The sequence below is a fragment of the Hemiscyllium ocellatum genome, chromosome 3 (assembly GCF_020745735.1).
Source record: "Hemiscyllium ocellatum isolate sHemOce1 chromosome 3, sHemOce1.pat.X.cur, whole genome shotgun sequence".
In the NCBI taxonomy this organism is placed as follows: domain Eukaryota; kingdom Metazoa; phylum Chordata; class Chondrichthyes; order Orectolobiformes; family Hemiscylliidae; genus Hemiscyllium; species Hemiscyllium ocellatum.
In genome coordinates this window covers 8363104-8377503 of record NC_083403.1, presented here as the reverse complement: position 1 = coordinate 8377503, position 14400 = coordinate 8363104, and the positions used below count along the sequence as shown (strand labels likewise).

Genomic DNA, 14400 nt, shown 5'->3' with positions numbered 1-14400 from the left:
ATATTCATTTAGTATCTCCCCCATTTTCTGTGACTCCACACAAACGCCACCTTGCTGATCTTTGAGGGGCCCTATTCTCTCCCTCGTTACCCTTTTGTCCTTAATATATTTGTAAAAACCCTTTGGATTCTCCTTAATTCTATTTGCCAAAGCTATCTCATGTCCCCGTTATTGTGGTTCTGTTCACCAAGCTGGGAATTTGTGTTGCAGACGTTTTGTCCCCTGTCTAGGTGACATCCTCAGTGCTTGGGAGCCTCCTGTGAAGTGCTTCTGTGATGTTTCCTCCGGCATTTATAGTGGTTTGTCTCTGCCGCTCCCGGTTGTCAGTTCCAGCTATCTGTTGTAGTGGTGACTATATTGGGTCCAGGTCGATGTGTTTGTTGTTAGAATCTGTGGATGAGTGCCATGCCTCTAGGAATTCCTTGGCTGTTCTCTGTTTGGCTTGTCCTATAATAGTAGTAAAAAATGAGGTCTGCAGATGCTGGAGATCACAGCTGCAAATGTGTTGCTGGTCAAAGCACAGCAGGTTAGGCAGCATCTCAGGAATAGAGAATTCGACGTTTCGAGCATAAGCCCTTCATCAGGAATAAGAGAGAGAGAGCCAAGCCGGCTGAGATAAAAGGTAGGGAGGAGGGACTAGGGGGAGGGGCGATGGAGGTGGGATAGGTGGAAGGAGGTCAAGGTGAGGGTGATAGGCCGGAGTGGGGTGGGGGCGGAGAGGTCAGGAAGAGGATTGCAGGTTAGGAGGGCGGTGCTGAGTTGAGGGAACCGACTGAGACAAGGTGGGGGGAGGGGAAATGAGGAAGCTGGAGAAATCTGAATTCATACCTTGTGGTTGGAGGGTTCCCAGGCGGAAGATGAGGCGCTCCTCCTCCAGCCGTCGTGTAGTTGTGTTCTGCCGGTGGAGGAGTCCAAGGACCTGCATGTCCTCGGTGGAGTGGGAGGGGGAGTTAAAGTGTTGAGCCACGGGGTGATTGGGTTGGTTGGTTCGGGCGGCCCAGAGGTGTTCTCTGAAGCGTTCCGCAAGTAAGCGGCCTGTCTCACCAATATAGAGGAGGCCACATCGGGTGCAGCGGATGCAATAGATGATGTGTGTGGAGGTACAGGTGAACTTGTGGCGGATATGGAAGGATCCCTTGGGGCCTTGGAGGGAAGTGAGTGTGGAGGTGTGGGCGCAAGTTTTACCGCAGGAAATGTAAAACTTGCGCCCACACCTCCACACTCACTTCCCTCCAAGGCCCCAAGGGATCCTTCCATATCCGCCACAAGTTCACCTGTACCTCCACACACATCATCTATTGCATCCGCTGCACCCGATGTGGCCTCCTCTATATTGGTGAGACAGGCCGCTTACTTGCGGAACGCTTCAGAGAACACCTCTGGGCCGCCCGAACCAACCAACCCAATCACCCCGTGGCTCAACACTTTAACTCCCCCTCCCACTCCACCGAGGACATGCAGGTCCTTGGACTCCTCCACCGGCAGAACACAACTACACGACGGCTGGAGGAGGAGCGCCTCATCTTCCGCCTGGGAACCCTCCAACCACAAGGTATGAATTCAGATTTCTCCAGCTTCCTCATTTCCCCTCCCCCCACCTTGTCTCAGTTGGTTCCCTCAACTCAGCACCACCCTCCTAACCTGCAATCCTCTTCCTGACCTCTCCGCCCCCACCCCACTCCGGCCTATCACCCTCACCTTGACCTCCTTCCACCTATCCCACCTCCATCGCCCCTCCCCCTAGTCCCTCCTCCCTACCTTTTATCTCAGCCGGCTTGGCTCTCTCTCTCTTATTCCTGATGAAGGGCTTATGCTCGAAACGTCGAATTCTCTATTCCTGAGATGCTGCCTAACCTGCTGTGCTTTGACCAGCAACACATTTGCAGCTATAATAGTAGTGTTGTCCCAATCGAACTCATGTTGCTTGTTATCCGCATGTGTGGCTACTAAGGATAGCTGGTCGTGTCGTTTTGTGGCTAGTTGGTGTTCATGGATACGGATCGTTAGCTGTCTTCCTGTTTGTCCTATGTAGTGTTTTGTGCAGTCCTTGCACGGAATTTTGTATATTACGTTGGTTTTGTTCATGCTGGGTATTGAGTCCTTTGTCCTGGTGAGTTGTTGTCTGAGATTGGGTGTTGGTTTGTGTGCTGTTATGAGTCCTAGTGGTCGTAGTAGTCTGGCTGTCAGTTCGGAAATGTTCCTGATGTATAGTAACGTGGCTAGTCCTTTGGGTTGTGGCATGTCCTCATTCCGTTGTCTTTCCCTTAGGCGTCTGTTGATGAAATTGCAGGGGTATCCGTTTTTGGCGAAAACATTGCAGAGGTGTTCTTCTTCCTCTTTTTGCAGATCTGGTGGACTGCAGTGTGTTGTGGCCCTTTTGAACAGTGTCTTGATGCAACTTCTTTTGTGTATTTTGGGGTGGTTGCTTTCGTAGTTCAGGACTTGGTCTGTGTGTGTGTGGCTTTCCTGTATACCGTTGTGCTGAATTCTCCGTTCGGTGTTCTCTGTACCATCACGTCTAGGAATGGGAGTTGGCTGTCCTTTTCTTCCTCTCTAGTGAATCGGATTCCTGTGAGTGTGGCATTGATGATCCGGGTGTGTTTTCTATTTCTGTGTTTTTAATGATTACAAAGGTGTCATCTACATATCTGACCCAGAGTTTGGGTTGAATTTGCGGTAAAACTGTTTGTTTTAATCTTTGCATTATTGCTTCTGCTATGAGTCCAGAGATGAGTGAGCCCATGGGTGTGTCGTTGATTTGTTCAAATATTTGGTTGTTGAATGTGAAGTGTGTTGTGAGGCACAGGTCCAGTAGTTTGGGTATGCAGCCATTGTTGATAGGTTCCCCATCTTCTTGTCTGTTCTGTATGTCCAGCAGGTTGGCTATTGTTTCTCTGGCTAGGGTGTTGTTGATAGAGGTGAACAGTGTCGTTACATTGAATGAGACCATAGTTTCTTCCTTGTCTATATGTATATTTCTGATGATGTCCAAGAATTCCTGTGTTGACTGTATAGAGTGTCTGGATCTGGTGATCAGGTGTTTCAGTTTCTGTTGTAGTTCTTTAGCCAGTTTGTGTGATAGTGTCCCTGACAGCGATACAATGGGTCTGAGTGGGATGTCAGGTTTGTGCACTTTAGATAGTCCATAGAATCTGGGGGTGGTGTTGCTTTCAGGTTTCATTCTCTGTAAGTCAAACCTGGTTATCTGTCCATTTTTTTGCAGGTTCCTCAGTGTGTTGTTTGTCCTATTGGTGAGCTGTGGGGTGGGGTCAAACACCGTCTTTTGGTAGGTGTTGGTATCTTCAAGTAGTTGTTGCACTTTCTGGATGTACTCTGCTTTGTCCAGGATATCTGTCATTCTGCCTTTGTCTGCTGATAGTATGACACACTGCAGTACACCAGATCTGCAAAAAGAGGAAGAAGAACACCTCTACAATGTATTCGCCAAAAGCGGATACCCCCGCAATTTCATCAACAGATGCCTAAGGGAAAGACAACGGAATGAGGACATGCCGCAACCCAAAGTACTAGCCACGTTACCATACATCAGGAACATTTCCGAACTGACAGCCAGATTACTACGACCACTTGGACTCATAACAGCACACAAACCAACATCCACTCTCAAGCAACAACTCACCAGAACGAAGGACTCGATACCCAGCATGAGCAAAACCAACGTAATATACAAAATTCCATGCAAGGACTGCACAAAACACTACATAGGACAAACAGGAAGACAGCTAACGATCCGTATCCATGAACACCAATAAGCCATGAAACGACACAACCAGATATCCTTAGTAGCCACACACGCGGATGACAAGCAACTTGAGTTCAACTGGTACAACACTACTATTGTAGGACAAGCTAAATAGAGAACAGCCAGGGAATTCTTAGAGGCATGGCACTCATCCACAGATTCTATCAACAAACACAATGACCTGGACCCAATTTACTGGCCACTGCAACGGACAGCTGGAACTGACAACCGGAAGCGGCAGAGACAAACCACTATAAATGCCGGAGGAAACATCACAGAAGCGATTCACAGGAGGCTCCCAAGCACTGAGGATGTCACCTAGACAGGGGACGAAATGTCTGCAACACAATTTCCCAGTTTGGCAAATAGAACCACAACAACGAGCATCCGAGTTACAAATCTTCTCACAAACTTTGAATCTCATGTCCCCGTTTTGCCCTCCTGGTTTCCCTTTTAAGCATACTCCTACTTTCTTTATAGTCTTCTAAGGATTCACTCGATCTATCCTGTCTATATCTGACATATGCTTCCTTCTTTTTCTTAACCAAACCCCCAATCTCTTTAGTCATCCAGCATTCCCTTTACCTACCAGCCTTCCCTTTCACCCTGACTGGAATATAATTTCTCTGGATTCTTGTTACCTCATTTCTGAAGACTTCCCATTTTCCAGCCGTCCATTTTCCTGCGAACATCTGCCTCCAATCAACTTTCGAAAGTTCTTGCCTAATACCGTCAAAATTGGCCTTTCTCCAATTTAGAACTTCAACTTTTAGATCAGGTCTATCCTTTTCCATCACTATTTTAAAATGAATAGAATTATGGTCACTGGCCCCAAAGTGCCCCCCACTGACACCTCAGTCACCTGCCCTACCTTATTTCCCAAGAGTAGATCAAGTTTTGTACCTTCTCTAGTGGGTACATCACATACTGAATCAGAAAATTAGTGTCACAACCCCAAATACCCATTCCCTCCACCACTAGTGCTCAGTAGCAGCAGTGTGTACCTTCTGCAAAATCCATTGCAGGAATTCACCAAAGTTCATCAGACAGCGCCTTCCAATCATGTGACCACTTCCATCTAGAAGAACTGTGGGCACACTGACATCTCCTCCAAGTTCACCTCCAAGCCACTCATCATTCTGACTTGGAAATATATCCTCAGTGTAATTGGGTCAAATTCTGGGAATTCCCTCCTTAACAGTATGTGTGTCTACATATAGCATATGGACCTCATCTTCATGATGTTCTTAAGTGCAACTACAAATGGGCAATAAATGCTGGCCCAGCCAATGATGTTCACATCCCATGAGCAAACAAAATATTTTAAAAAGTGGTTACTTAGATTGCTATTGTATTCCATCCAGAGTTGACTGACTGACTAATTGATTTGCTGCTTGCAAATAGACAACTGTCTGAATAGAGTAAAGTGGAGTAAGTTACAAAGTCATCTTGCTGTCTTATACATTAAAATGTACAAACTTCCACACTCTAGAAATTCTATGTATAAAAAGTAAAGTTGCCGATAGTCTTGCTCTCTCATTACACAGACAGCTGACTGGTGGTGGTTTAACCTGAGGTTCACCACAGCTCAGGTTAGGATGGAGGTTGAAAAGGAGAATCCTTTATGGTACCCTCAGAAGTTGAACACACATTGTTGCTATCACTCTGTATTGCAAACCAACTGTCCAGCCAACTAACCTAAACTGACACCACTAGATGTATAGTAAAACAGTACTAAATTTTATATGTATGAACATTGCTGACTTGTATTTTATTACTCGTGTGGCAACATGTGTGCATAATCAATGACATCCTGGACATAAGAAAATCCATGCTGTTGCAAATCCCAAAGCATTCTCATATTGACTGTGAAGTTTATAGAGAGCATGATAAATGCTCAGCCTAAGCAAACAAAATATCATTTTAATATTGCTGTGGCCAGTACAATAGGAAATGCTACCAACATTTATGTAAGAGATTAAAAGGAGACAATAGCAAAGGGCTACAGTCTTTCCCAGCCACAAATTTGAATTACTAGTCTGACAGGTGGTTATATTTTGCTATAATCAAAAACATTAATGTCTTGGAAAATATAAATGACGTCACAACAGCAAATGCAACACAGCCAGAGAAACCCCAATATATGCAAATATCACCAAGATTGAAAGTTTACTTAAGGTCAGAAAAACACTTTTGAGACAGGTTGAAGTCCCAAACCAGCTGTAAAACCACCAATGGATAAATTTAAGGAGAAATATCAAATATTTTACCTGATCTCCCCACTCATTAATAACAGGCATGTTGATATCATCAACAAATATTGTCATTTTTCGTCCACTTGGAGGTCCATATGTGCTCCCCACACGTTTTTCCACGTAACTTTCAACTGTTCGCTGCAAAGATAACAGAAATTGCTCTACTCAATTATATCACAGTAACCTGAGAGCTTTGCTTTGAAATTGTGGCTGCTTTACAGTTCTGCAAAAATGTCAAATGATAATGAATTATAAAGTGCTACCTCAAAGTACAACCAACTCAAAATGTTCTGCCATTCCTTTGGGTTTTGCTGTACTCTGCAGTCTGGCACTATGTTAGAGGCATTAGAGTCATAAAGGTGTACAGCATAGAAACAGATCTTTTGGTCCAATTTGTCCATGCTGACCAAATATCCTAAAATAATCTATTCCCATTTGCCAGCATTTAGCCCATATCCCTCTAAACCCATCCTATTCATATATCCATCTAGATGCCTTTTAAATGAAGTAATTGCACCAGCCTCCATCACTTCCTCTGGTAGATCATTCCATACATGCACCACTCTCTGCGTGAAAGAGTTGCCCCTTAGGTCTCTTTTAAATCTTTCCCGTCTCACCTTAAACCTATGCCCTCTAGTTCTGGACTTGCCTACCCCAGAGAAAACACCCTGACGATTTATCCTATCCAAGGATTCCCACCTTGGAAGCAGGGTTCAGGGGCTCTCCTTGTGCAAACGAGGAATGAAAACAAATACAGGTTTAATCATCTTGTCCAAATGCCAACAATTTGAAAAAGAAATTAGAAAGCCACCAGCACAAACTTATTAGTTGCTTTTCAATCTGTCTAATCAAGTTGAGGATAAGCTTGTAAGAACTTAATAACAACTACATAAAGCACCTTGACTGTAACAAAACAGCCCAAGGTCTCTCACAGTAACATTATGAACAAAGTATGATCTGAGTTATATAAGATATTAGATCAGATGACAAATCTCTTGGTCAAAATAGTCAAGATGATTACTGTGATCACCACTGTCAGGTGGTGTAACGAGCAAACACACAAGAATGCATGGTCACAGCCAAGTGTCCTTACAAGACCTGTCCGCACATGTGATGGGCAGCTATTTTATTGGAAGGAATTTCATAGCTAATAACAAGATCAAGTCACTATTCATAGAAATAATGATAAAATTGCAGTTAAAGGAAAAAAAATGAAATGGTTAAAGAATATTTTAAACAACCTTCTTTGTCATGAAGAGTTTCATTGGATTAATAATCCAAAAACTCAGAATATTGTTCAGGTAGCATGTATTCAAATCCTATCATGGCAGTGGGTGAAATGTGAATTCAATAAAAAAAATTGGAATAAAAATGTAGCCTAATGGCAGCCATGAGCTCATTGTTGATTGTTGTAAAAAAAACCCATCTGATTCACTAATATCCTGTAAGGAAGGGAATTTTCCAGCACTTTTTGGTCTGGCCTACATATGACTCTGGAGCAGAGCAACATTGTTGACTCTGGGCATTCAGGGATTGGGAATAAATGCTGGCCTAGCTAGCAACACACATACTCCATCAAGAAATGAGCATTTCTGAAAAAGTCACACCAGGAAAGAAACAATAATTGTGTTTCTCTCTTCACAGATGCTGCCAGATCTGCTGAGTTGCTCTAACACTTCGTTTCATTTCAGATTTCCAATGTTTACTTTTACTTTGCTTTAATTTAGCTGAAGCTACGGATGTTGGAATTTATAATCTGCTGCATTGCTAAAACCACCAGCATAACTTTGGTCTATGGGTTCAATTAGCCTTAAATTAAAACAAGATGATAACTCCTGTCAGATATTTGACCCATTAAGTTAATTTGTAGCTCATGTGCATAAACCTCGAAGTTACCTGAAACATATAGGGTTCTGTGGCAGAAGAAAAATTCAAACTTTTGGACAAGTGCTCTTCTGGATCATATTTCTTCAGATAGCCTTTAATCATGACTGTTTTTGCTGTTCCCTGCTCTCCAGTCAGAAGTACTGCCTGTCATGATATCAGAAAATCTATTTTTTAATATATGTAGTGTTTTATACCCACTAAACAATAAGAAGCATTGTTCAATTGACATTACCTTCTTAAACTGGTTATCAGACTATTTCATATTTGAGAATTGATTTTTCAGTACTTCAAAAATGGAAATAAAAATGGTTTTCCACAAAGCTAAGGTAAATGAATAAAGCTGAGTGTTTCTCTGACCAGCTGAATTAACAAAGTTGCATGAGAACTAAACTGTAATGTAAACAAACTAAAGGATCCTAACCCACAAAGATAGGAGTGACAGTGCACCATTCATTCCTACCACCTTGCTTCGTCAATTAATAATATTATGTCTGATGCAATGTGACCTCATAATTCTTGATTCCCTTAGCCTAGCCTTAAATGTATTGAATGACCAAAGCTATATTAGGAAGATAATTCCAATCTTAAAGAAAAAGACTTTCTTCATCTGCCATGGGCGGCACAGTGGCACAGTGTTTAGCACTGCTGCCTCACAGGGCCAGAGACCCGGGTTCATTTCCTGCCTCAGGTGACCGTGTGACATTTGCACATTCTCCCCGTGTCTGCGTGGGTTTGCTCTGGTTTCCTCCCACGGTCCAAAAATGTGCAGCTTAAGTGAATTGACCATGCTAAATTGCCCTTCGTGTAAGGGGCGGGGGTAAATGTAGGGGAATGGGTTTGGGTGGGTTGCGGTTCAGTGTGGACTTGTTGGGCCAAAGGGTCTGTTTCCACACTGTAAGTATTGTAAATGGATGACACTTTATTTTAAAATATTTGCCCAGGTTCTAGGTTCTACCATGAGAAGAAACATCTTTGAGAATCTACATTCCAAGTCCCACAAAGTATACTTATTTCAGTAAGGGACATCCCTTATTTTTTCTAAATTCAAATGAGTATGTATCCAACCTGCTTAACTTTCATCAAAAGATAACCCCCCCATGTTCATAGTGAATTTTCTTTGAACTGTACTGAAACGAAAAAGCACTGGAATTCACAGCAGGTCAGGCAGCAGCCATGGAGAGACAGCAAGCAAACGTTTCAAGTCTAGATGACTCATTTGGACTCGAAATGTTAGCTTGCCCTCCCTCCATGGATGCTGCCTGACCCACTATGATTACCAGCATCTTTTTTTCCCAGTACAGATTCCAGCATCTGCAGCAATTTGCTCCTTTTTTGAATTGTCTCTCTTGAAAAAATAACTCTCCAAATTATGTTGCTAAAACTGTATACAGTACTCAAAGTATTGAGTTAGACACACTGCTTCCAGAAGTAGCTTGGTTAAAACTCCTCAGTGCTCAGGGATCGTGTTCCAGTTGTGTTGCTCATAATGAAGCTCCTGAAATCTCACCCCTCCCACTATTTAAAATATGAGGGAGAGCAAAAAGAAATGATTACAGATGAGTTAGCCCCAGATAATGGGGAATTGCTGGAGTCTATAATAAAAGATGTGATAACACAGCATTTGGAATGCATGAACAGAACTAGACAAAGTCAAAAAAATGAAAAAAAAATCATGCTTAAAAAATCTACTGCAATTTTTTAAAGATTTTGAATATATAAGGGAAAACCAATGGATGTACATTTGGATTTTTGGATGGCTTTTAATGATGTCCTTCAATAAAAGGTTAGAAGGGAAACTTAACGAGTAAGCAAGCAGTAACTGATGGTCATGATTTGGAGGTGTTTGTGTTGGACTGGGGTGTACAAAGTTAAAGGGGTACTGTAATAGATCAGTGCTTGGGCCCCAGCTCTTCATTCTAGATATAAATGATGTGGCTGAGGGAACCAAGTGCAACATTTCCAGGTTTAATGACAATACAAAATAAGGCAAAATGTGAGATGTGAAGAGGATGCAAGGAGGCTTCGAGGTAATAGAGACAAGGATATTGAGTTGGCAACCATGCATGGCCAAATGTGAAGTTAAACACTTTGGCATAAAAAACAAACAAGAGTCGATTTGAAAATTATAATATATTGTGTAGTGCAGATTTACAAATAGATTTGCAAGCAATTAGGAAGGCAAATAGGATTTAGGTTCTGAAGTGTGGATGTTTTACTACAGCTATCCAGGACCTTGGTGAGATCATATCTCAAGAATGACAGGCAGTTTTGGTCTCTCAACCTCAGAAAGAATATACTTACCAATACAGCGAATGCAGTGGAGGTTCACTAGACTGATACATAGAACAATAACAATACAGTGCAGAATAGGCCCTTTGGCCCTCAATGTTGCACCAACCTGTGAACTATTCTCAGCTAGTCCCCCTTACACTGTTCCATCATCATCCATGTGCTTAGCTAAGGATTGTTTCAATCTCCCCAATGTGGCTGAGTTGACTACATTAGCAGGTAGGGCATTCCACGTCCTTACCACTCTCTTCGTAAAGAACCTGCCTCTGACATCTGTCTTAAATGCCCCCTCGTACAAGCTGACGTCATCATTCTCGGAAAAAAGACTTTCACTGTCTACCCTATCTAATCCTCTGATCATCTTGTATGTCTCTATCAAATCCCCTCTTAGCCTTCTTCTTTCCAGGGATGGCAGGATGATACTCTGAGGAGTGATTGTTTTAGCTGGACTTCTATTCACGGGAGTTTAGAATGATAAGAAGGGACCTGATTAAAAAGTATAAAATTCTAACAGTGCTGGACAGATGAGTTGCAGGGAAGATATATTCCCTGGTTGGGAACTCCAGAACTGAGGATACAGTCTCAGGATATCAGCTAGATACCATTTAGTGAGAGATGAGAAAAAACATTTCTCCTCCATCCCACTCTCTTCCATGTTCTTCTGGTAATCCCACCATATCAACTTGGTTCCTCATATCTTCCATGCCAACCAATAATGCGAAAAAGGCAAAATTATTGGCATTCTATCTGAATGCACAAATGTAGATAGATACAATTTAACTGGCATCATGGAAACATGCTTATATGGGCAAGGTTGCAAAATGGTTATCTAAGGATATTTTATATTTTTAGGAGGCGACAGACAAAAGGAAAAGGCAGCAGGCAGCATCATAATAAGTGATCACATCATAACATTAGTAAGAGTGGATCTCTGATTGAAGAATCTGGATGTAGAATCAGTTTGGGCAGAAACAATAAGGGAAAGCAAACATTGGAGCTGTTTACAGAACACAAGCTTAAGTACTAATGTTGTGCATGCTATAAATCAGGAAATTAGAGCTGCATATAACATGGGTAATACAGTAATAATAAATGACTTTAAATTGAATATAGACTGGGTTAATCGAGTCAGCGTTAAAACTATGGACAATGAATTCTTGTGATGTGTACAAATCAGATTCTGGAACAGAATACTGAAGATCCAATGAGGGTTCCGATTATTTTAAGTTTGGGGTTGTATAATGAGAAGGGCTCTTAAATAACCCTGCTGTGAAGGATCCTTTGGGAAATAGTGGCCAGAAAGTGATTGATTTTTAAGTTGGTTTAATATGCTTTAGTGGATTCTGAAACTTGGGCCTTACACCTTTTTCTCTTTCAATTATCAGAACATCTTGCAAGAATAGAAGTTCAAGGGGAAACTGACATGTATTTCATGAGAGGACAGTGCTGATTGTTTGGCAATTGGTAGAAGCATTGCGTGAATACACTCATCAATGTAGATCGACAGTTAACAGCATTGTTAAATTTTAAATTAGAAATCTTAACTCTGATAAGTCAGGGAATTACCTTTGGAAATTAACCAGTGATGGCTGTTATCTATTTTGTTCTTCCAGTCCGCAAAGAACTGAACCCTCTGTAATAATATATGTAGTTTCCAGTACATGTAAATGTGCCACAAAGTAAGCCCAACTGACACTGAAGTTTATACACCATATTATTCATTTGTGTGATAGGCAGAATGTTTTTGGCTTGAATAGAAGACCGTAAAACAGGAATAGAAGTAAACCATTCAGCCCATCAAGTCTGTTCTGCAGATCTGATAATCATCAACTCCACTTTCTTGCCTTTTTCCCATTAGCTTTGATTCCCTTACTGATTAAAAATTCTCAGCCTTAAATACACTTAACAACCCAACCTCAACAACCCTCTGTGATAAAGCAGTTCACAGGTTCACTACACTTTGAGAGAAGGAATTGCTCCTCATATCTGTCTTAAATAGGAGAAACCTTAATCAGAGATTGCGCCCTCTGGTCACAAGGTGATTTATACGATCATTTTGTTTCTTCACTCAAGACATGGGTATCACTGGTCACCATTTATTGTCAATCCCTAGTTGCCCAGAAAGCCAAACACATTGCCAAAGAGTCTTACATGTCTCAACAAAGTCACCTCTCACCCTTCTACATTCCAACAAATAGAAACCTAATCTATGCAACCTCTCCTCATAAGACATTCCCTCCATATGTGGTATCATCTGGAGCCCAAGCACCGATCCTTGACTATATTCCACCAGTCACGGCTTGCTTGTACCTTTAAGTTTGACCATGAATCTCTTACGAGGGATCTTACCAAAAGCCAACTGAAAATCCAAAACCTGGAGTCTATCTTTCCTGAGATACTGGGACCCAAAACTGTTTGCAGTATTCCAGCTGTGGTCTGAATATTGTCTTGTATAGTTTGAGCAAAATCTTCATATTTTTATATTCCATTTCCTTTGAAATAAAAGTCACCACTCCACCTGTCTTCCCTATTATTTGTTGAACTTGAATGCTATTTTGTGATTATGGATGGGATCTTCCTCTGGACCATGGCTTTTTACATTTAAATAATGTTTTGGCATCTTGTTCATGGCTAACATCACGTTAAGGTCACCAATGTCTCAGAGGACTATAGGGATGCTCTGTCATTGGAGAAAGATGACTGGTGGTATGTTTAACTTGAGGGCCATCCCTACCTCAAGCAAGAGGTGAAGTGAGAAGGCAGGACTTTCACAGTGACTTCAGCTAACATGGGAATTGAAACCACACAGTTGGTGTCACTTTGCATCACAAACTTGCTATCCAGCCAACTGAGATAATTGATGCCAGCAACTCCATCGCTATTGGCCAGCAACAGCATGAACCAATTAGCTTCACCTGTTGTCTACGTCTTTGAGATATCAGCCTTTTTCAGGGTAATCCAAAGTAGAGTGGGCAGTTTTCAGGCCCAACAATGACCACCTTAGGATCTTCATGAGTTTACGCAATATGCAGTGAGAAATTAACTGACCAGGGTAGCCATTATCCTACCGAATAGTTTTGGCAAGCCCGATTTTAGCATCAGGGTTCCTAATGAAAACATGTCTCCAGTTCTACTTTCAAACTTAAGGAATGGGAGGCAAGGAATTAAACATTGTTATTTATTTAGTATTGAATTGTCTGCAAGAGGCAAAGATATAAATAGAGTATGTCAGAAATATTCCTACCCTGACAATCTATTAAGGAAATTGAACTCTTCCCTGCACTGTAGAATATATCCTGAATACTAAATGCCGTGCTCTGTGGTTTCTGCACTACCTTCTGAGTGCTATTTGTGTGGTTTCCTACTCTGTGGAGAGATGACACCAGTCTTTATTGTCAGGGCAGGAATATCAACTAGACCAGCACCTCCTAACCCCTGAGCACCCACTTTCAAGCATGATCAGACATCTGGAACATGTGAAACCATTATAATGACAAAGCAATTAAGCTCTTTTATTAAGCACTTACCTTGTTTTGTTTAGCTATGATATGCAGTAGAAAGTTGGTCCTGACATTGTCAACATTTGGCACAAGGATTGATGTATAGTCTGGCTCACTGTCAGGTGGATAGGAATACTCCTGTACCCAGATTTTCCAGTTCTCCCATTCGCCTGTACAAAAAAGCAAGCACAGAAGTTTAATGTTTGCATAAGAAAGGTTGGGTGCTATTCAGTCCTAACTTTGAATCATCTGATTATTATGAAAACATTTATCTTACTCTTGCCCCAGTAAAAAAAATTATTTTGCTCGCTCCATCACCTTGATAGTTTCCATTTTCTGGGTCATGGCCATTTTCTTTTTATAAAGGAATCACAATCCTTCAATAACACCATTCCCCAAAGGGTTTCTGCTTCTTCCTTAAATAGAGGTATGAACATTCCAGCCTCTTCTGCCTGCATGGCTGTACTACTTCTTACACTGAAGAACTTCCCCTTCAAATTTCCTTCCAAATAAAAGATGCCATGATGGGTACCTGCATGTTCTTTTTAATTTTTTTCTTTTAATTGCAACTATGTTGCACATTTCAGTTAATTAAAGTCTATGTCACCATCAGCATCTTATGACTCCTCTGGTTTCTCCTCATCCTTTTTCTTTTCAGCAGTAAGATGGGCAGCAGTGGAAACGGCTGCAGCCGCTGGGGTATGAC

The 14400-nt window shown here is 41.7% G+C and overlaps 1 protein-coding gene across 1 annotated transcript in view; it reads right to left on the bottom strand.

Annotated features, from left to right (window-relative positions):
* LOC132834281 (dynein axonemal heavy chain 8-like) overlaps positions 1-14400 on the bottom strand; it is a 1170382-nt gene that overhangs the window by 270008 nt on the left and 885974 nt on the right. The window contains exons 53-55 of the mRNA XM_060853001.1: positions 13722-13864; positions 7915-8049; positions 6034-6156 (exon numbers count right to left, since the gene is read on the bottom strand). Of these exons, the coding sequence (XP_060708984.1) occupies positions 6034-6156; positions 7915-8049; positions 13722-13864 (401 nt within the window). The remainder of the gene's footprint in view (positions 1-6033; positions 6157-7914; positions 8050-13721; positions 13865-14400) is intronic.